The sequence below is a fragment of the Pipistrellus hanaki genome (genome assembly GCF_964339955.1).
Source record: "Pipistrellus hanaki genome assembly, chromosome: 16".
Taxonomy (NCBI): Eukaryota; Metazoa; Chordata; class Mammalia; order Chiroptera; family Vespertilionidae; genus Pipistrellus; species Pipistrellus hanaki.
In genome coordinates, this window is record NC_140518.1 from 10,537,261 (window position 1) to 10,554,787 (window position 17,527).

The 17,527-nt window shown below is 59.7% G+C and overlaps 1 protein-coding gene across 7 annotated transcripts; it reads right to left on the reverse strand.

Annotated features, from left to right (window-relative positions):
- Positions 1-192: 192 nt before the first annotated feature.
- SAMD14 (sterile alpha motif domain containing 14) lies at positions 193-17,124 on the reverse strand. Of its 7 annotated transcripts, XM_084863536.1 has the most exons (10): positions 16,253-17,116; positions 11,403-11,457; positions 6,415-6,581; positions 5,668-5,956; positions 4,035-4,122; positions 3,861-3,935; positions 3,596-3,755; positions 2,738-2,857; positions 2,495-2,650; positions 193-1,716 (listed from the first exon to the last, which is right to left on the reverse strand). In XM_084863536.1, the coding sequence occupies exons 2-10, from the start codon at positions 11,443-11,445 to the stop codon at positions 1,561-1,563; spliced, it is 1,254 nt and encodes a 417-aa protein (XP_084719662.1). In that variant the 5' UTR covers positions 11,446-11,457; positions 16,253-17,116; the 3' UTR covers positions 193-1,560. The 7 variants fall into 7 exon arrangements, with proteins under 7 accessions (XP_084719662.1, XP_084719661.1, XP_084719659.1 ...); XM_084863535.1 differs by having other exon boundaries at positions 2,495-2,857; positions 16,253-17,118; XM_084863533.1 differs by having other exon boundaries at positions 3,596-3,935; positions 16,253-17,117.
- Positions 17,125-17,527: the final 403 nt, after the last annotated feature.

Genomic DNA, 17,527 nt, shown 5'->3' on the forward strand with positions numbered 1-17,527 from the left:
TGTGTTCCTGCGGGGAGGGCGGGCCACGGGACAGACAAAAGACAAGGCGTGCAGGCGGCAGCCCCGTGACCGGCACATGACACGCTCGGGGTGGCCGGACAGCTGCGGGCGTGACTCTGTGTGAGCCACAGGGCACAGCAGGCCCGGCACAGCCCCCTGACCCAGGCCGGCCCCCGACCGGGAAGGCGGAGATCACTGGCACATCATAAGTGTTTATTGAGATAAACTGAGTACTGCCTCCCCCCTTCACATGCAGGTGGGCACCCACAGAGCTCCCACGGTTTCCAGGACCTGGGTGCCCTCCAACCTCCCCACCAGCCTCCACCGCGCCCAGGTGGTGCCAGTGCCCTCGTATCTGTTTCCCTCAGAAGCCTCTCCTCCAGCGCAGGCAGCAAAGGGCTGGGTCCCAGGGACCAGTGGCCCTCAAGCTGCAAGCCCTGGGCAGGAACGAGGGGGAAGGGCATGCACTGGGTCCTGTCCCCGCTCCAGGCAGATGGAGGGGGTCCCCCTAACCCCACTGGGAACTGGCCAGTGCTCCGGAAGCTGGGATGGTTTGCTAGCCCCGAATGCTCTCCTCCAAGGACAGGTGCCACCCCTGAGCTGCTGGGGTGCACTCCATCCCCACGGGGTGGGCCCCCCTCCTGTAGGCAGAGCTCGGATGAGGGGGAGCTGACAGACCCTGCCAATCGAGCAGTTTCCGGGGAACCTAGAGTTCTCTCTGCCCGGCCTGGGTCCCTCACGGGCATTGGCAGGGGCGCCCTGTGTCTCCACCAGCTCTGAGTCTGTTCTGGGCAGGGAGGGCCCAGGTGCTTGTGAGGGCAGACGGGGCGGGGGGGGGGGGGCTGCCTTGGAGAGCAGACAGACACAGGCCTGGCTGGGCCCGGGGAGGGGCAGGCCTGTGAGGTGTCATCTCATCGTGGGGATCGCAGGGGAGGGGAAGGGAAGCGGGAGGGCTCGTCCTCCCTTTGCCTGAGGTCCTGCACAGACCACGGATGGCCCGATGGCCGTGCTGCTGCCTCTGCTCTCCTGTGGAGGAGGAGACTGGGAGTCTACCTGAGTGCGGCTTGCTGCAGTGCCGCCGGCCCCCCTGGGAACAGAGCTCCCCCCACTCCGCCGCCCTGGAGAGCCCAAGAGGAACGACTCCCCCACCCGCTCCTCCCAGCAGCTCAGCCACCTGTCCGAGCCCGGGACCCTGGCCCCAGGGCCGCCCCAGCACCACGGCGGCCTGAGGACAGAGGATCAGACTGACCCAGGCGCCGCTGGGCTCCAGGCTGCCTTCAGCTCTGGCCTCTCTGCCCTCTCTCCCCCCACAATCTGCAGCTTCCCCCAGGAACTCCGTGCCAAGCCAGTTCTGGAAGTCGGTTTAGTGCCCGGCCCTCTCCCTGGGGCCTCCCTTTCTGGGGGATCTCGGTCCAGAGTGACAGATGAGAGAGGGCATGTACCCCTGAGACCGTGGGGCCAGGCCAGCCCAAGCTCCAGTTCCCAGGGAGCCCGTGCCCGCTGGGCGGGCGGCGGCCGCCTGTGCTGCCCGTGCCGGGTGCCGCGCCTGCGCGCTCTCCTCTAGCTCTTCTTGGCCTCCTGCTCCCGGCGCCGGAGCTTCTCGCGCTGCCGGGCGGCCTTCTCCTGGGCCTTGCGCTCCTTCTCCGCGGCCGCCGCCAGCTCCTTCACCTTCCGCTTCACCAGCGCCCGGTCATGCGAGCTGCTGAGCCCCAGGCTCTGCAGGAGGAGCTGAGAGTGAGGGAAGGCGCCAGACCCATCCCCAGGTTCTTTGTGTTGGGCTGTGCCCTCTCCGGACCTCCACCTGTCCCCTCTGAAGTGTCGCCTCTGCCTCCCAGACTTGCCAGTGGATCAGAACACCCTCAGGGCACGGATTTGGGATGGGAGTGGTTGGGAGAGGAGAGGGTGAGAGCACCAGGCCCTTTACCAACACCCCAGCCTCCACCATCCTCCACTTCCCATAATTCCTGGCTCCCACTCCTCCACTCAGCATTGCAGCCTGGCCATGACCCTGATGTCCAGAAATGGGGTGCAGCTTGCCCAAGGTCACAGAGCTGGTCAGTTGGTGAGGCCCCTTCCCACTCCAGAGACTGCCCGGGGGACTCTCCTCCCCACTCCTTCCCCAAGCAACTTGGCAGAGGGTGGAAACAGGCCCAAACTCAGCACAGACATCAGGCCCCTCCTGCTCACCCTCCATCACCACCCGCTTCCACCACTGAGAACCAGACAAGGTGATCGGGGAGAGGCCTGCTTCCCACGATACCAGGAGACCCGTCAGAGTCAAGAGGTAAATGAGATGAAGCCCTCAAGGTCAAGGTCTGGAACCTGAAGGTCAAACTGAAGAACTGGGTTTGAGTTTCAAGTCAGACTGAGGACCCAGGCTAGAGCACAAAGACCAGGCCAAGGACCTTGCCTGGACGGCAGGGGTTAGGGCAGCGGGAGGGACAAGGCCAGGGTAGGGGAACCCAGTCCTTGGCTGCCTCAGGCTCTGACCCACCTTCAGTTTGCTTCCATCCAGCTGCAGCAGCTGCGGCCCGTCCACCTGCCGCGCGGCAAACTCGGCGGCGTACTGCTCCAGGTTGAGGCTGTGCAGCCACTGGCCCACCTGCTGACTGGTCCAGTGGTGGATAGTGGGAAGAGGCTCGTCCAGGAACTGGGGCGGAGACCAAGGAGAGTGAGGGGGGAAGACCCGGCCTGTGGCCTGCACACGGGGCCGAGCCCGAGGCCGGGGCCTGCTCACCTCATCCGAAGACTGGGACAGCGTGTGGTAGGGGTAGGAGCACTTGGCCTCCTGCCGGGGACCGCTCGGGATCTTGGGGCTGCTGCTGGGGGGTGTGGAGTCATCGCTCAGGGTGGATTCCTGGACAGGAGGGAGTGCATGGTGCTGATCAGTAAACTCGCCCCAGCTCAAAGGACTCCCCCAACCCACCCACCCCCCACTGGACAGAGATGTCCTGGACGAGGCACCAGGCACCCTATGCCTGAGCCAGGAGCTGGGCAGGCACCCTATGACTGGGTGACTTGTGAGAGGCACCAGGACCTGAGGCCTGTGGGGGCACGTGGGGCTAGACTGAGCCAGGCAGGAAGTTAAGCAGGAACAGAGGAGACCTCAGGCTGGGTGCACACTAGGGCCGTGGTCAGCAAACTGCGGCTCGAGAGCCACATGCGGCTCTTTGGCCCTTTAAGTGTGGCTGGCTCTTCCACTTAATTCCACCACCTGGGGGAGTCTATGCTGAAGGAGTGGCATTAGAAGAAGTTTAAAAAATTTGGCTCTCCAAAGAAATTTCAATCGTCGTGCTGTTGATACTTGGCTCTGTTGACTAATGCGTTTGCCAGCCACTGAGCTAGGGGAATCACAGTATTTAGTGATGTGCTGAAACGATGAAGCAACGAACAATCAACAACTGAATCAGAATACGAATAAGTGAACAAGTGAATGCACAGACTGAGATGGATGAATGAATGAATCACCGAATGGCTTTGTGGAGGACAAGTGGACTCTAGGAATGCCTGGGTCCCAGGCTGAGCCACAGTGGAGCATGCACTCATGTCTCTGAGCCCTGGGGCCAGTGTGGGGGCAAGAAGGCCACGGACTTACCTGAGAAGCTGACTTCTTAGGGCTGAAGCTCTCATGTTTAGGGGAGCAGGCAGGGGAGGTGGTGCTGCCGGAGGACGCTGAGCCCTTGCCGCTGTCTGTGAACCAGGAAAAGGGCAGGAACGGGGAGCCCCCTGACCTGCTGGACCCCTCCACCGACTCCCTGTGGAGAGAGCGTCCCGCATGGGTGTGGGCACCGAGGAGAGGGCCGGGGCCGCAGGGAATGATGGGTAGAAGCTCAGGCTGAGATGCGGTGAGTACCACTGACCTGCTGCCCATGGACAGGCGGTTGCTGCCCTTATCCTTCCGGCTCTTGCTCATAGATGCTCGGCGTAAGGTGACCCTACGGGGAGGGGCGAGGGGAGTGGGCCAGTGCTGCCCACTGTGCCACCCTGCGCCCCAGCAGCTCCGCGCCTTTGGCTCTGGTCCCTCCTCCACTCACCCCAGGTCCAGGAACTTCCGGCGAGTCTTCTTATCCAGGCCGATGGTGGGACTGGCGGGCTCCGGCGGGCTGGCATCCCGACTATCATCTTTCGGGGAAGAGGGAAGGAAGCAGCCTGTGTGGTTGCCCACCAGCCTCCTCCAGCTGCCAGTGTGAGGCGGTTGGAAATTCTCCCGACTTAGAATCATGCAATCTGGCTCTGGTGCCCTTCACTGGCTGTGTGACCTGGGACAGTCACTTTAACCCTCTGAGCTCCCTTCATCTTAAATACAGGGATATTTCATGGGACCTAATGGGATGTTAATGAAAACCTTATGCAAACCATAAACCACCCTGCAAAGGTAGGGAGCACTACTATTTCGTGTTCATTTTACCTTGGCCAACTTCTGACCAGCCTTCCAATCTTGCACCACATGTCATCTCAGAGAAGCCTTCCAGGATGCTCCCAACTAGGTCCTCTTACCTTTTATATGTTTTCTTGTGGAGCACGGCTACAGCGTTTGGACAGGGTCAAGCCTGGGACCAATGAGAGGGCACGATCCTCTGGTGGCAAAGCCACGTGCAAGTCCCAGCAGAATTATAGCCAAAGGCTGTGGCTGTAAGCTTGACCTTATGATCCGAACCTGTAGCCCCATGTGGTTAAATGGTATCACGTGGTTTAGTGATATGGGCTGTGGGAGGTGCAGCAAGTAAACAAAGCTTGATCAGGTGCATGTAACTGAGTAGATTCGAAACCCGGGACAACATTGTAAACATCTTGACCACGTCCTTACTTTGCCTTATGGAACCTGGGCTTGCAGGTGCTGGCACTGTCTCTCCATCAGAGATGCAGCGTCCCACCTAGACCCAGCTTTATTCTCTTGTCTGTCTTTCTAAATCCTTCACCGCCCCCTCTCAGGTTCACCCCTGGCTGTGCTGCCTCTCTCACCTCCGTGTACATTTCTCACATAGCACTTATTACAGCTTTAACTAGACATTTAATTTGATTAATTATGCATTTAAGCCCTAACCGTTTTTGGCTCAATGAATAGAGCATTGGCCTGCGGACTGAAAAGTCCCAGCTTCGATTCCAGTCAAGTGCATGTACCTTGGTTGAGGGCGCATCCCCAGTAGGGGGTGTGCAGGAGGCAGCTGATTGATGTTTCTCTCTCATTGATGTTTCTAACTCTCAATCCCTCTCCTTCTCCCTTCCTCTCTGTAAAAAAATCAATAAAATATATATGAAAAAATAAAATAATTATATATTTAACTATACATTCAACTCAATTAAATATACAATTAATCATTAAAGGATGATTAGATTGTTTGCCCCCTACCAGCGGACCACTGGAGGTCCGTGAGGTCCTGATTTAAGGAAACCTTTGGGGCAGTGGCCACCAACCGGTAGGCTGTGAAGAACTGTTTCATTGTTCCTCCCGAAAACTACAAGCCGCCAGAGGACGAGAAACTGCATCTGTTTGCTCGCTTGTGGCTTGTGTGCCCAGCGTCCGGTCGTAGGCGCTCAGATTAGTGACACCAGGTGCTAACCACCACCACCACCCCCACTCTGCCTGCACTTGATCCTTCCCGGCGCTTGGGTGCCGCTGCGGTCCCCGCGCGCACCAGCAGGGGGAGCTGCGCGGGCCCCGCTCACCTTCGCTGTGCGGCTCGGCGCGCAGGTGGCGGCGCACGAAGCTGGGCGAGCTGTCGGAGGAGGGCGCGGAGCGCGGCGGCGAGCAGGAGGCGGCGGCCAGGCCCTCGTGCGAAGCGGCGTTGTGCAGGGGTCGGTAGCGGGTGCGCGGCGAGGGTGGCGGCTCATCCTCATCCAGGCTGCGCCGCAACCCCGGAGGCTCCAGGCAGAAGGAGCCCACGGCCGGAGAGCCTGGGCCCGAGTGCAGAGGCGAGCGCAGCCGGTGCAGGGGGCTCCCGCAGCCGTCCGTCACCTGCGGGAGGGGCAGCCGCTCACCGCCATCCCTCCTCCCCGCTTCCCCGAGGGGCTGGGCGCCAGGCTCGCCCCGTAAACTGCACGGGAGCCCCTGGGGCGTGGAGCCCGGACTCCTGGGTCTATGGGGGACTTAGAGGGGTTTTCCCCATGCGGGCAGAGGGATGGCTGGGCAGTGAGAGGTGGGAAACGGGGGCATTCAGTCACATAGGCGGGGGTTGAACCCCACCTCCTTCCATTACTGTGTGACTTTGTTACGGAACCTCTGAGCCCCAGTTCTCTCATTGTAAGATGAGGATGATAATCTCTTCCTTAAGAATGAAATGAGCCAAATGGGAAGCTTGTGAGCATTGTTAAATCAGAAGCCTGGGTGTGTGGTTTCCCAGGAAGAGGGTTTGGAGGGGCTCTCGGGGCAGGAAGAGTGGGTGGGGTCCGTGTGATGGGGTGGGCGGCCCCAACCTTGCCTCCGGGCCCATCGGAGCCTTCACCGTCCTCGGCAGAGCTGGCACTGTCCCGGAGCCTGGAGCGGGAAGGCCGGTGCCTGCGGCCTTTGGCCAGCAGTTGGGCCCGGGCTTTGTGTAAACTGCTGTCCAGTCTGACGGTCTCTGGCACAGCCAAGTCTAGGTCTGCAAACCGGGCGAAGGGGGCAGAGACCAGATGCGTGAGGACATCATGCCCAGAGGCCCCCCTCAAGCAGCCGCCTGCACTCACACCCCAGACAGTCAATGCATGTTTCCGAGGGCCAGGCACCGGGAGTGCAGATGAATGGGACACGGCCTCTGGCAGTCTCCGGGGAAGCAGACAAGTCAGCACATGGATACGGCAGCGTGACGGAACCCCTCACCAGCAGGGGGGACCGGACCGCCCTGGCTGGCTGGGTCAGAGGAGCACAGGCCAGGGCTGGGTCTTAAGATCTGCATCTACCAACCAGGTCGGCGAGACCGGTATGTGCAATGCTGGGAGATAGGGCAGCGGGCCACGGGGGCACCTCCCGGGCAATTGGAGGGTATAGGTTTGTGGAGGGAAGGGCTGGGGGAGGAAAATGGAGAGATCACGGCATCAATGGCTATCACTGAAGAAGTGCCTACTGCGCACCAGGCGAGGGACAGTTATTATGCACATTTTAGAGCTGAGCACACTGAGGCTCAGGCAGGGAGAGCCTCCTGGCGAAGCCACCAGCCCCCAGTGGTCTGGGGTTGGAGCCTGGCTAGTCGGGCTCCGGAGGCTGGCCCCGCTAGGGACACTGGCTTGCGATGCCATGCTCAGGGTCACACTCAGTGACAGCACCATTGGCTCTCGGTTGAGCTGGAGCAGAGGGACCCCTGCTCCCCACCCCCACTCCCTACACACACACACAGACCAGTGACAGCTGTGGGAGGAAAACTCAGTCCCCGGAAGCCAGGTCCTGTGCTGGGGTCTGTGGCCCAGGGCCAGGTCCCGGCTGGGGAAGTGGAGGGAGAGCTGGCAGACCTAGTGAGTGAGCCATGCATAAACCCTACTGCTCCTTGCTCCATCTGCTCCACCTGAGCACGAGGCCCTCCCTCCACAGTGTGTCTCTCAACCCCCGACCTTGGCACCGGAGTCTCCGGGCAGAAAAGGTTCTTCGGAGACGTTGGGATGGGTTAGGACCGTTCCTCCCCACTCTACCTGCAGTGAGCTCAGGGACCCCAACCCATCCCCATGCCTGTTCTGTGCTGTCTGCTGACATCCCTGTAGCTCTCCTGGCTTAACCGCCACCCATGTATAGTTCCAGCCCTGACCCCTCCCCTGAATCCCAAACCTGGGCACCTCGGCACCTGCCAAGGAACTGGTCATGTCCAGGCACCAGGCACCTCAAACTCAACCCATCGAAACAAACCACCACCTGGCCTCCAACTGGCACCTCCTCAGTCCCCTGGCTCAGGGAAAGGCCTCGTCCTTCACCCAGCTGCTGCCCTGCCCCTCAGCCCCAGACCCGGTGGCCATTCATGTCTCCACGTGCATGTCCAATGGGCATCTTCAACGCGCATGTCCAAACTGGACACCCCACCCCCAAGCTGCTCCTCCCCGTCTGCCCAGCTCAGCAAGCGGCAGCTTGATCCTTCCGGCTTCTCAGAGCAAACCCCTGGAGCCATCCCTGGGCCCTCTCTCTCCCTCCACCCTACACCCCCATCCATCCACAGTTCCTCTCAGCTCTGCTTCTGGCACGCATCTAGACGTACTGAAATATTCATGGTGACATGGCAAGATGTTTTGGACCGGGTTCAAAATAATCCAGGGGAAGAGGGGCGGAGCAAGGCTGATCCACAAGCCGGCGATGGCTGGGGTTGAGTGACAAATGCAGGCACATGATGGAGAGCACAGTGCTAGTCTCTCCGCTCTTCATTTCCCACAAGAAAAGTATTCGTATGTGTCTGTGTCATGCACACACACATGCACGTATGCATGTGGGGAGAAAAAGGAGAGAGTTCACAGAAGAGTGGGGAGAAAGAGAGGGCAGGAGAAAGGAGAGGAAGGGAGGGGAGGGGAGACAAAAGAGAACTCCTCACAGCCTGTCTAGGTCATCATCTCCTCTCGCCTCCCAGCTGGTATTCCCTCCTCCTCTTCCCATTTACAGTCTATTTTCAACGGCGCCGCTGGAGTGATCCTGATAAAACGTGTCAGCCCGTGTCACTCCTCTGTGACTTCCATCTCACCCGGAGGAAGAGCCTGCGTCTCCCAGGAGCCTTCCACCCCGAGTCTGCCCTCTGAGAGGCAGCCTGTGCCACCTCTCCGAGCCTCTGCTTCCCTCCCTCTCTCCGCTCCAGCCATCCTGGCTGCCTGGCTCTGCATGCAAGCCTCACCCGCACCTCGGGGCCTCGGCACTTCCTCTTCCTGTCCCGCAGGCTCTAGCCACCACGTCTGCATGGTTCTCACCTTCCGTTCTTGGCTTACATACTCTCATGGAGGACTTCCCTGACCACAGAGTCTCTTAAGACCCCCAGAACCTGTGTTTTCACACACTCATTTTTTCCTGTACCGTGTATCCCCGCCCTTTAGAAGGTCAGCTCCACAAGCAGAGATGTTTTTGTTTGTCCATTGCTCTCACACAGGCACAGAGTGCTGCCTGGCATGTAGTGGTCAGAGAATACTATTTTAATGAACGGACAGATGGGCCTCCTCACACCCCTGGAACCTGGCAGGGACTGGGGCCGCTGTTGTGGATGAGGCAGCCAGGCTGAGGTGTGGGTGACAATTCAGAGCCAAGGCTGCAGAAGGAACAAGAGCAGACAGCGTGGTCTTGGGCATGGAGTGCCCGGTGATCAGCAGGTGCCAGTGCAGCCTGCAAGGCAAGGGCACTGGCCTGGCCGCGGGGGATGGACCAGAGAGGCACCTGTCCCGGGGCAGCCGATGGACGGACAGGGGAGAGGTGCTGCCAGGACTGCTACCTTGGACTCCAGGCCTGACCCCACTGCTCTGGTCCCCGAGCCAGCCCTGCTTCCCTTCAGGCGTGTACAGCTTCCCTTCGGGCGTGTACAGGCCTGGGGCTGAGCTGGGGGAGGAAGCCCTCCGTTCCCTGCCCCCTGCCCCCTGCCCCCTGCCTCCTGCCCCCTCCCCCCTGTGGAACCTCCAGGCTCTGCCTGAAGCAGTGAGCATTGCGGACTGAAGACAGAGCAGTAACAGCTGAGACTGACTGAGCTCTCACCGGCTGGGGCTGAGTGCTTCTCAATGACTAGCGGGTTGAAGCCTCCCCCAGCCCTGCGAGAAGAGCCTCGGGAGTCCCCAGGCAGCCTTCACAGGGCTGGGGAAGAGCCGGCGGGGCTAAGGCAGCCTGGCTCCCCAGGCTCCGCTTGCAACTAACAAGCTGGATGGGAGCGACTTCGGAGTCCAAACCCTCCTTTCACAGGCGGGGAAGGTGAGGCTGGGAGAGGAGAGGTTTAACCCAGGTCAGAGGTCATAGCATCCAGGTCTCCTGGTCTTGCCACTGGAAAGGGGGGGTGGGGGGAGAGGTGCTAGGGCCCAGCCGGTGACCAGCCCCCCTGAATTACATGATGGAGAGCACAGTGCTATTCTCTCTATTTTGGTTTCCCACAACAAAATATTGTGGGCATGTGTCTGCGTTACACACTCTCACATACATGCATAGGTATGGGGAGGAAGAGGGGGGCCCGGGAGAGGGCCCTGACCCTGAGCCATGACCCCAGGACCACGGTCCTCTTACCTTGGAGGGTCCAGGCAGCAAGGGGGGGCCGTCCCTCCTCCAGCCCCTCGCTCTCCCGGCCCCTCCCTTTCTCCCATCCTTTCCTCCAGACGCTTCCCTCCCCACTCCCCCCCTGGGAGCTACTCAGGCCCAGGGCAGTGGGAAGTCTTGAATATTTAATTGCCTTTCGCTGGGGAAGCAGGAGGGCTGTCGGGGAGAAGGAAAACAGGAAGGGTTGGGGTGGGAGAGGGAGTGGAGAAAAAGCTGTCAGGCCAGAGGTCAGGGGTGTGAGGTCAGGCCAGGCCTGGGTGGCGGTGGGGCATTCCCCAGGAGCAGGGAGGCCGAAGTTCCTGGCATTGCCTGGCATTGCCGGGGCATGAGGCAGTGGCAGTGGCAGGGGGGAAGGAGGTGAGCAGGGGAGGGGGAGGAGGGAAGGGAGGGGAAGGCAGAGATGAGAAGAAGCAGGGGAGGATAAGATGGGAGGCCCTGTGGCCTTCCACACCCAGGAGCCCCCAAGGGCATGCACACCAACGTGAGTTCTGAAAGCTGCGCACGTGACAGGCTTCAGGCGCCTCTGTCTGTCTCCACCGCTCCATCTTCTTTGCTCACTGACTCCCGCACCACATCCAGCTGGGCGACAGCCTTCCCACCCCACTGGATGCTGGGAGCTGGGCCCTGCTGGCTGGCTGTCTGTCTCCAATTCAGACAATAGAAAGGTCGCAGGGGATCAAGGATGGCACAGGCAGGTGTGTGCATGCACCCCGGTGTGTACTGGGACTGCGTGCTATGCATTTGAGTTCTGGGTACATCCACGCAGAGCGAGGTCCCTTATTTATGCAAATTAGGAGTGATGTGCGTCACCTGTCCTGGGGGGTACAGGTGCATCTACGGCACCGTGACTGAGAGCAGGGAGTCAGGCAGCCTGGAGACCCAGCTCTGCCACGAACCCGCCATGTGATCTTTAAGGCAAGTCACTCCAGCACTGCGCCCTCGATCCTGAAAAATGGGTTCACTCCTTCGCGTTAGTGTGAGGACTCAAGGAGACAGTGCATGGGAGATGGGGGTGTGGCCTCAGTACCTGGCACGAGGCAGCACTTAATAAAAGAGGATCCTTGTTAACACGGCTGCTGTGGTAACTGTCATGTCCAGGTGTGTGACAAAGAATCAGGCTGTTCGACCACAACATACACACTCACACACACACTAACGTCCCCACGGGACTACTCCCTGCCGCCCCACACCAAGGGCCAGGTGGCCTTGGCTAGAGAGAGAGCCAAGCAGAACTTACCAAAAACCTCATCAGCGGGCTCTCGGAGCTTTGAAGAAGCCATGGCTCAAGGGAGCTGGGGAGAACAAAGGGCAGAGAGAGAAGGACCGTGGGTAAGAGGTCCAGGTGGGTGGAAGCCAGGGAGCCGCCAATGGCCGCCTGCTCCTGGCCTCGGCCCCTCACCTTCCCTCGGAGCTCTCCCTCCAGCCCCGGGAAGAGAAGTTAGCGGAAGGATGGGTATGGGGAGAAAGTGGTGGGCGGGGCAGGAGGCAGGGGCAGGAGGCTGGGGCAGAAGCAGGTCCGTGGTGTAGACACAGGCAGAGTCCTTGGTCCTGGTCCCAGCTGATCTGCCGTGTGCCTCCACCCGGGTCCCAGGACTTTCCCCCTTCGCTCTCTTGGGCCTTTCCTTCCTTAGCTTTCCCGAAAAACGTTCATCATCATACATTGGCCAACAGAAAATCTAGGAGGAATCTTGGAGATTCTTAAATCTAATCCACTCGTTTTACAAATAAAGCAACAGACAGACTGGCCTAAGATCTCGTAATAAGTTCACGGCAATATCAGGACCAGAACTCAGGTTCTTCCATCCATCCACCTACCTACCTCGCTTTTTACACATGCATCCACCCATCATCCATCCATCCATCCGTCCGTCCATCTATCCATCCCTCCATCCATCCGTCCATCCATCCATCAGTTCGTACTATCCACCCACCCATCTTCCAACCCTTCACCCAGTCCTACCTCCCTACCCCCATCACTGGTGCACTCACCACCTGCCTTCCTGAACACGAGCTACTCAGGAAGCTGGCACCAGAGCCACTGTTCTTGACAACTCAGTTCTAGACAGACTCACAGATGCCAGGGGGGTACGAGGAGTGCTCACAGCACAACGGTGGACAGCCAGATCTCTATGTGTTCATCGAGCGTGTTCCGGGAGGAAGTGCAGATGGGTGGGGGGTTGACTTTGTGTTTTTGGTGGGAAGCAAGGAGGCCAGGTGGGGAAGCAGGATATGTGGGGCTTCCTAGCAGACGTAGGACTGCAGCGGCCGACACCAAGGCCTGGGTGTCCGAGGGGCAGGGGAATACTGGCTGAAGGGAGAGCGAGGAAGCTCAGGGGCAGGGGAACACTGCATGCTGGGGCCATGATCTCCAGCTCTTTTTTGTTTGGTTGCTTTTTTTAAATCCTCACCCAGGATATTTTTCCATCGATTTTTAGGGAGAGTGAGAGAGACGGGGGATACAGAAACATTGATGTGAGAGAAACACATCCATTGGTTGCCTCCTTCAAGAGCCCCAACCAGGGTCTGGGCTGGGGAGGAGCCTACAACCAAGTACATGGCCTTGACAGAATCAAACCCAGGACCCTTTGGTCCACAAGCCGACGCGCTATCCACTGAGCCAAACTGGCTAGGGCTCCAGTTACTTCTAACACTCAGGTCTGCATGAGAAGGGCTGGGCTCTGGGTGAGACCAGACATGCGCTAGGTGTAAGAAAGCTAAGTCACCTGCCTGGGGCCTTTTCCCGCTGCCCTGTTATTACAGAGACATCCTCTCACGGAGATCTAGCCAGGCTTCGGATTCTTAGTATCCTTGCCTTACAGGTGTGAAAACCAAGATGCAGGAGATAACTGGCAGAACTCAACCCTGGCCCGAGTCTCCCCCCCCCCCCTCGGCCCTATCCTGGGTGATGATCTGCAGTTTTGGAAGGCGCTCATAAGGAAAGGACACTGCGGGGAGAAAAGTAGGGGAAAGGGAGCTGGTCCATACTGGCTAGAACTGGAAGAAGCAAGCTCTAGGGGTGCTTGAGGCTGAAAACAGGAAATGAGGTATCAGAAGGGGCCAGGTATATGGGTCCTCCAAGAACTCTGGGTGCAAGCAGCAAAGAGAAGTTAGCTGACCTCTCTTCCTGTCCTGAAGGGCCAGATGGGCAGGGAGGCTGCCCCTAAGAATAAACCAAGTTTCCTCACTCCATCCCAAAGCTTCCTCTGACCAGCACACAGCTGCCACCTCCTCTAGGAAGTCGTCCTAGATAGCCCTCCCTCCTCCCATTTGTCTGCATAATTTCTAAATCCACTCTTACCCAAGCACTGGGAAATGAGGAATTTTTCATATTTCACGGATTCTCTACGTGGGTCCTCTCGCTCCCACGTAGAATGGGAGCTCCCGAGGAGCGGGGCAGCGTTCCCCACCAGACTAAGGATGCTTTGAAGCTAAGAATGGAGCCCTGGCCTTTCGACTTCGTTGGCTGGAGCACTGTCCCATACAGGAAAGGTCATGGGTTGGATTCCACATCAGGATACATACTCAGGTGGAGGGTTCGATCCCCGGTCAGGTATATACGGGAGAGAACTGAATGATGTTTCTCTCTCACATTGGTGTTTCTCTTTCTTTCTCTCTCTCTGAAATTGATAGCAAACAAACAAGCATATCCTTGGGTGAGGATTTAAAAAGAAAAAGAAAGAGCCCAGCTGGGTGTAGCTCAATGGTTGAATGTCGACCTGGGAACCAAGAGGTCACCGGTTCGATTCCCAGTCAGGGCACATGCCCAGGTTGTGGGCTCAATCCCCAGTGAGGGTTGTGCAGGAGGCAGCCGATTAATGATTCCCTCTCATCATTGATGTTTCTATCTCTCTCTCCCTCTCCCTTCCTCTCTGAAATCAATGAAAATATCTTTAAAAAGAAAATAAAGGAAGAAAAATTAAATAAAAATAAAAACTGCTAAGAATGGCCGAAACCGGTTTGGCTCAGTGGATAGAGCGTCAGCCTGCGGACTGAAAGGTCCCAGGTTCAGTTCCGGTCAGGGGCATGTACCTTGGTTGCGGGCACATCCTCGGTGGGGGGCGCACAGGAGGCAGCTGATTGATGATTCTCTCATCGATGTTTCTAGCTCTCTATCCCTCTCTCTTCCTCTCTGTAAAAAAATCAATAATTTTTTTTTTTTTAAACCTGCTAATGCCGAAGCCGGTTTGGCTCAGTGGTAGAGTATCGGTCTGCGGACTGAAGGGTCCCGGGTTCAATTCCAGTCAAGGGCATGTACATTGGTTGCGGGCACATCCCCGGTGGGGGTTGTGCAGGAGTCAGCTGGTCGATGTTTCTCTCTCATCAACGTTTCTAGCTCTCTATCTCTCTCCCTTCCTCTCTGTAAAAAATCAATAAAATATATTTTTTAAAAAAATAAATAAATAAATAAATAAAACCTGCTAAGAATGGAGGCTCCCTGTGGTGACTCCTCTCTTAGACTACCTGACATGGAGATCCCATGTGTTCTTTTCTTAAATTTTTTTATTGATTTTAATTTTTTAAATCCTCACCCAAGTAATGAGGATATTTTTTCACCATTGATTTTTAGAGAGAATGGAAGGGAGGGGGAAGGGGAGAAGAGAGAGAGAGAAATATCGATGTGAGAGGGATACATCAATTGGTTGCTTCTCCCTCTAGCACCCCTACCAACTCAGGCAGGGATTGAATCTGCAACCAGATACATGCCATTGACTGGGAATCGAACCCCCAACTCACCGCTCTAACCACTGAGTAAAGCAAGGGCCCCAGGTGAGCTTTATTCCAGGTCCCAGTCCGGGGCAGAGACCCTCCTGTGGAAGGAGTCCCCGTCAGGTGCCCTCAGGGGAGGGGCTGGGCCCCCAGCTCACACCAGCGCCCAATTCATCCTGATTCAGCACAAACTGCTTTCCTCCCCTCCCTTCACCAACAACTCCCTGCCTTACTCTGGAAGCAGGACATCCAGGGGGTCACCAGGCCTCTCCCCTCAATCCCCTCATTCCACAACTGAGCCATCACACTCCTACACACACACACACACACACACACACACACACACCCAGCCGGGTCACTGCCACAGGAGGAAAATGAACCTGTCCCTCAGCTCGCAGTCTGAGCTCTGACTCTGCTGGGCGCGCCCTCCAATTCTCCGAAGAGGAGCTCCAATGACCTTTGACCCTTTTCTGGGAGACAGGTGAGCTCCAAGCTTCTTGGGACCCGGGGGAAGGGGAAAGAGGAAGAAAGGGGCACAGCCCTGGAGAGAGAAGGGGTAGTAGTAACAGACCGGTTGGGGGTGCGGGGTGAACCCACAGAGCCCCGGAGAGAAGGAAGGAAGAGATGAGACAGAGTGGGGCTGGGGAGAGCGGCAGGGAGAGGGCCCCCAGCAGCCCTGTTTGGAGGTCCAAGGAGGGCTGAGAGGAGAATCTGCTGCCGGGAGAGGGGTGGCCCCAGGGAGAGGGGTGGCCCCAGAGGGGCACCTGGAGGAACGGTGCCCTGGAGGAGCAGAGAGGGACCGAGAGAGAGAAGTGCAAGTGGGACCGGCTGGAAGGAAGGAATGGCCGGCAGAGGAGCTGGGGTAGGAGGAGGCAGCTGTGCGGCTAGAGAAAGCCAAGCCCCTCTCCCATAGGCCCAGGCTTGGGGCATCCGGCAAGCGTGCCCCCCACCTCCACCCCACCCCACCCCCTGGCGCCACCGGAGCCGGGGTAGAGGTGGAGGGCAGGGCACCCACCGCACTCCTAGGACCCCATTCCCCCATCGGGGCCTCCTGGATAGTTTCCTTTCAACCAGCCCATCAGCCTCCCGGAGGGCAGCGTCGGACAAGAAAGAGTTAAGTCCTCTCCCCCTCCTCCCACACCAGTTTTTTAAATTAATTTATCCCGGCAGCGGCTGGAGGGAGAGGATTAGGGACACAAATCCTCTCCCCGTGTCCCCTCCCCTGACAGCCCAGCCCCCCCAACCCCCCAGCCCCCTTAGGGACAGGGGGAGAAAGGCCCCGGTCGTTTCACTCCATCCAGCCCCACTCGGGGTCCCACCGCAAACCCGAGGGGCCACCCGGCCCGGCTCCCCCGTCCGCCCCGGGCCCCGGCCCCTCACCTCCAGCATCCGTCATCTTCAGCGTCCGGCGCCTAGGGAGCCCCTGGGGCCCATGGTGCTCCGGCGGGCGGGGGCCGTCACCCCGGCCGCGGGGGGCTCCGGGCGGGCTCGGTCCGCTCCATCCCGGGAGCGGGGTGCGGGTCGGCGAGGAGGGTCCCGGAGCCGCAGGGAGGGAGGGGGGCAGGAGCGCTTGGGGAGCTGGGGAGGGTTTGCAGCAAGAGGAGGCGCCGGCGGGGCTGGACCGGGAGACCTAATGGGAGGATGCTCCGTGCGTGTGCGTGTGCGTGTGTGTGCGTGAGTGTGTGCGCGTGTGTGTGTCAGTGTGTGCAGTGTGTGTGAGAGAGAAGAGGGAGGGAGGGAGGAGGAGGGATGGAGAGAAAGAGAGAAAGAGAGCGAGCGCTCCAGAGAGCCACCTCCCGCCCGCCAGGCCCCCGGACGCGGCCCCTCCCCCGCCGGCGGGCCGTTACGCGGCGCGGCGCGGCGGCGGGGGGCTCGGGGTCCCCCGGAAGGGCGATGCGGGGCGCGCGGCGGGGAGGGGGCGCCGGAGACAAAGAGCGGCGGCGGAGGGGGAGGGGCGGCGGCCGCGCGGAGGGGCGGAGGCGGCCGGCGGCGCGGCCCGGCGGCGCGGGGTTCGGAGTTGCCGCTACTTCGCAGCCCGCGGGAGCCGGCCCCGGGGGAGCGGCCCCGGGGGAGCGGCCCCACCTCGGCCCCCCGGGCCTGCGCCTCCTCCGCCAGCTCCGCGAAGGCTCCCGATTCGTCCGCCTAACGGACCTCCGCCGCGTGGTCCTCTGCGCGGAGGCCCCAGGGGACCGCGGGGAACTGGACCGACCCGGTCCCGGCCGTGGGGCTCGAGGCGCAGTCCGGTGGGGGTAGGGAGTAGGTGGGTTGGCCCGGTGCTAGGAGGCCTGGTTCCACGCTGGGAGAGCACACTGGGTGGGGGTACGGGGCGCTGGGCCCCGCCAGGAGGCGGGGTGAGGAAGGGGATGGGGGTGATGAGGAAGGATTCCCAGGAGGAGGGGATGTGGTGGCTGCTCCCGCGGGCCAGGCCGGGGTGGAAGAGCTAACGGGGCTGGGGTGAGAGGGGGGTGGGGGATGGAGAGAAGGTGATGAGGCTGCAGAGGTGGAGGGGACGGGTGGCCAGAGGGCTTGCATTTATCCTCAGCCGCAGGGGAAAGTGACGGGGGAGGGAGGGGCTCGGAATTGCATTTTAGGAAAACCCCCTGGCTCCTCCATGGCGTCTGGTCAGGAGAGGGCAGCCCGATGGCAGGCTCATGA

What these genes read in the sequence shown, in the direction of transcription:
- SAMD14 (XM_084863530.1), bottom strand. Translation starts at nt 11,445, where the DNA reads ATGGCTTCTTCAAAGCTCCGAGAGCCCGCTGATGAGGTTTTTG. An exon ending in CCGATGGGCCCGGAGGCAAG is followed by an intron (nt 5,957 to 6,414) that starts GTTGGGGCCGCC and finishes CCCCTCCCGCAG; the next exon opens with GTGACGGACGGCTGCGGGAG. An exon ending in CTAAGAAGTCAGCTTCTCAG is followed by an intron (nt 2,858 to 3,595) that starts GTAAGTCCGTGG and finishes CCTCCTGTCCAG; the next exon opens with GAATCCACCCTGAGCGATGA.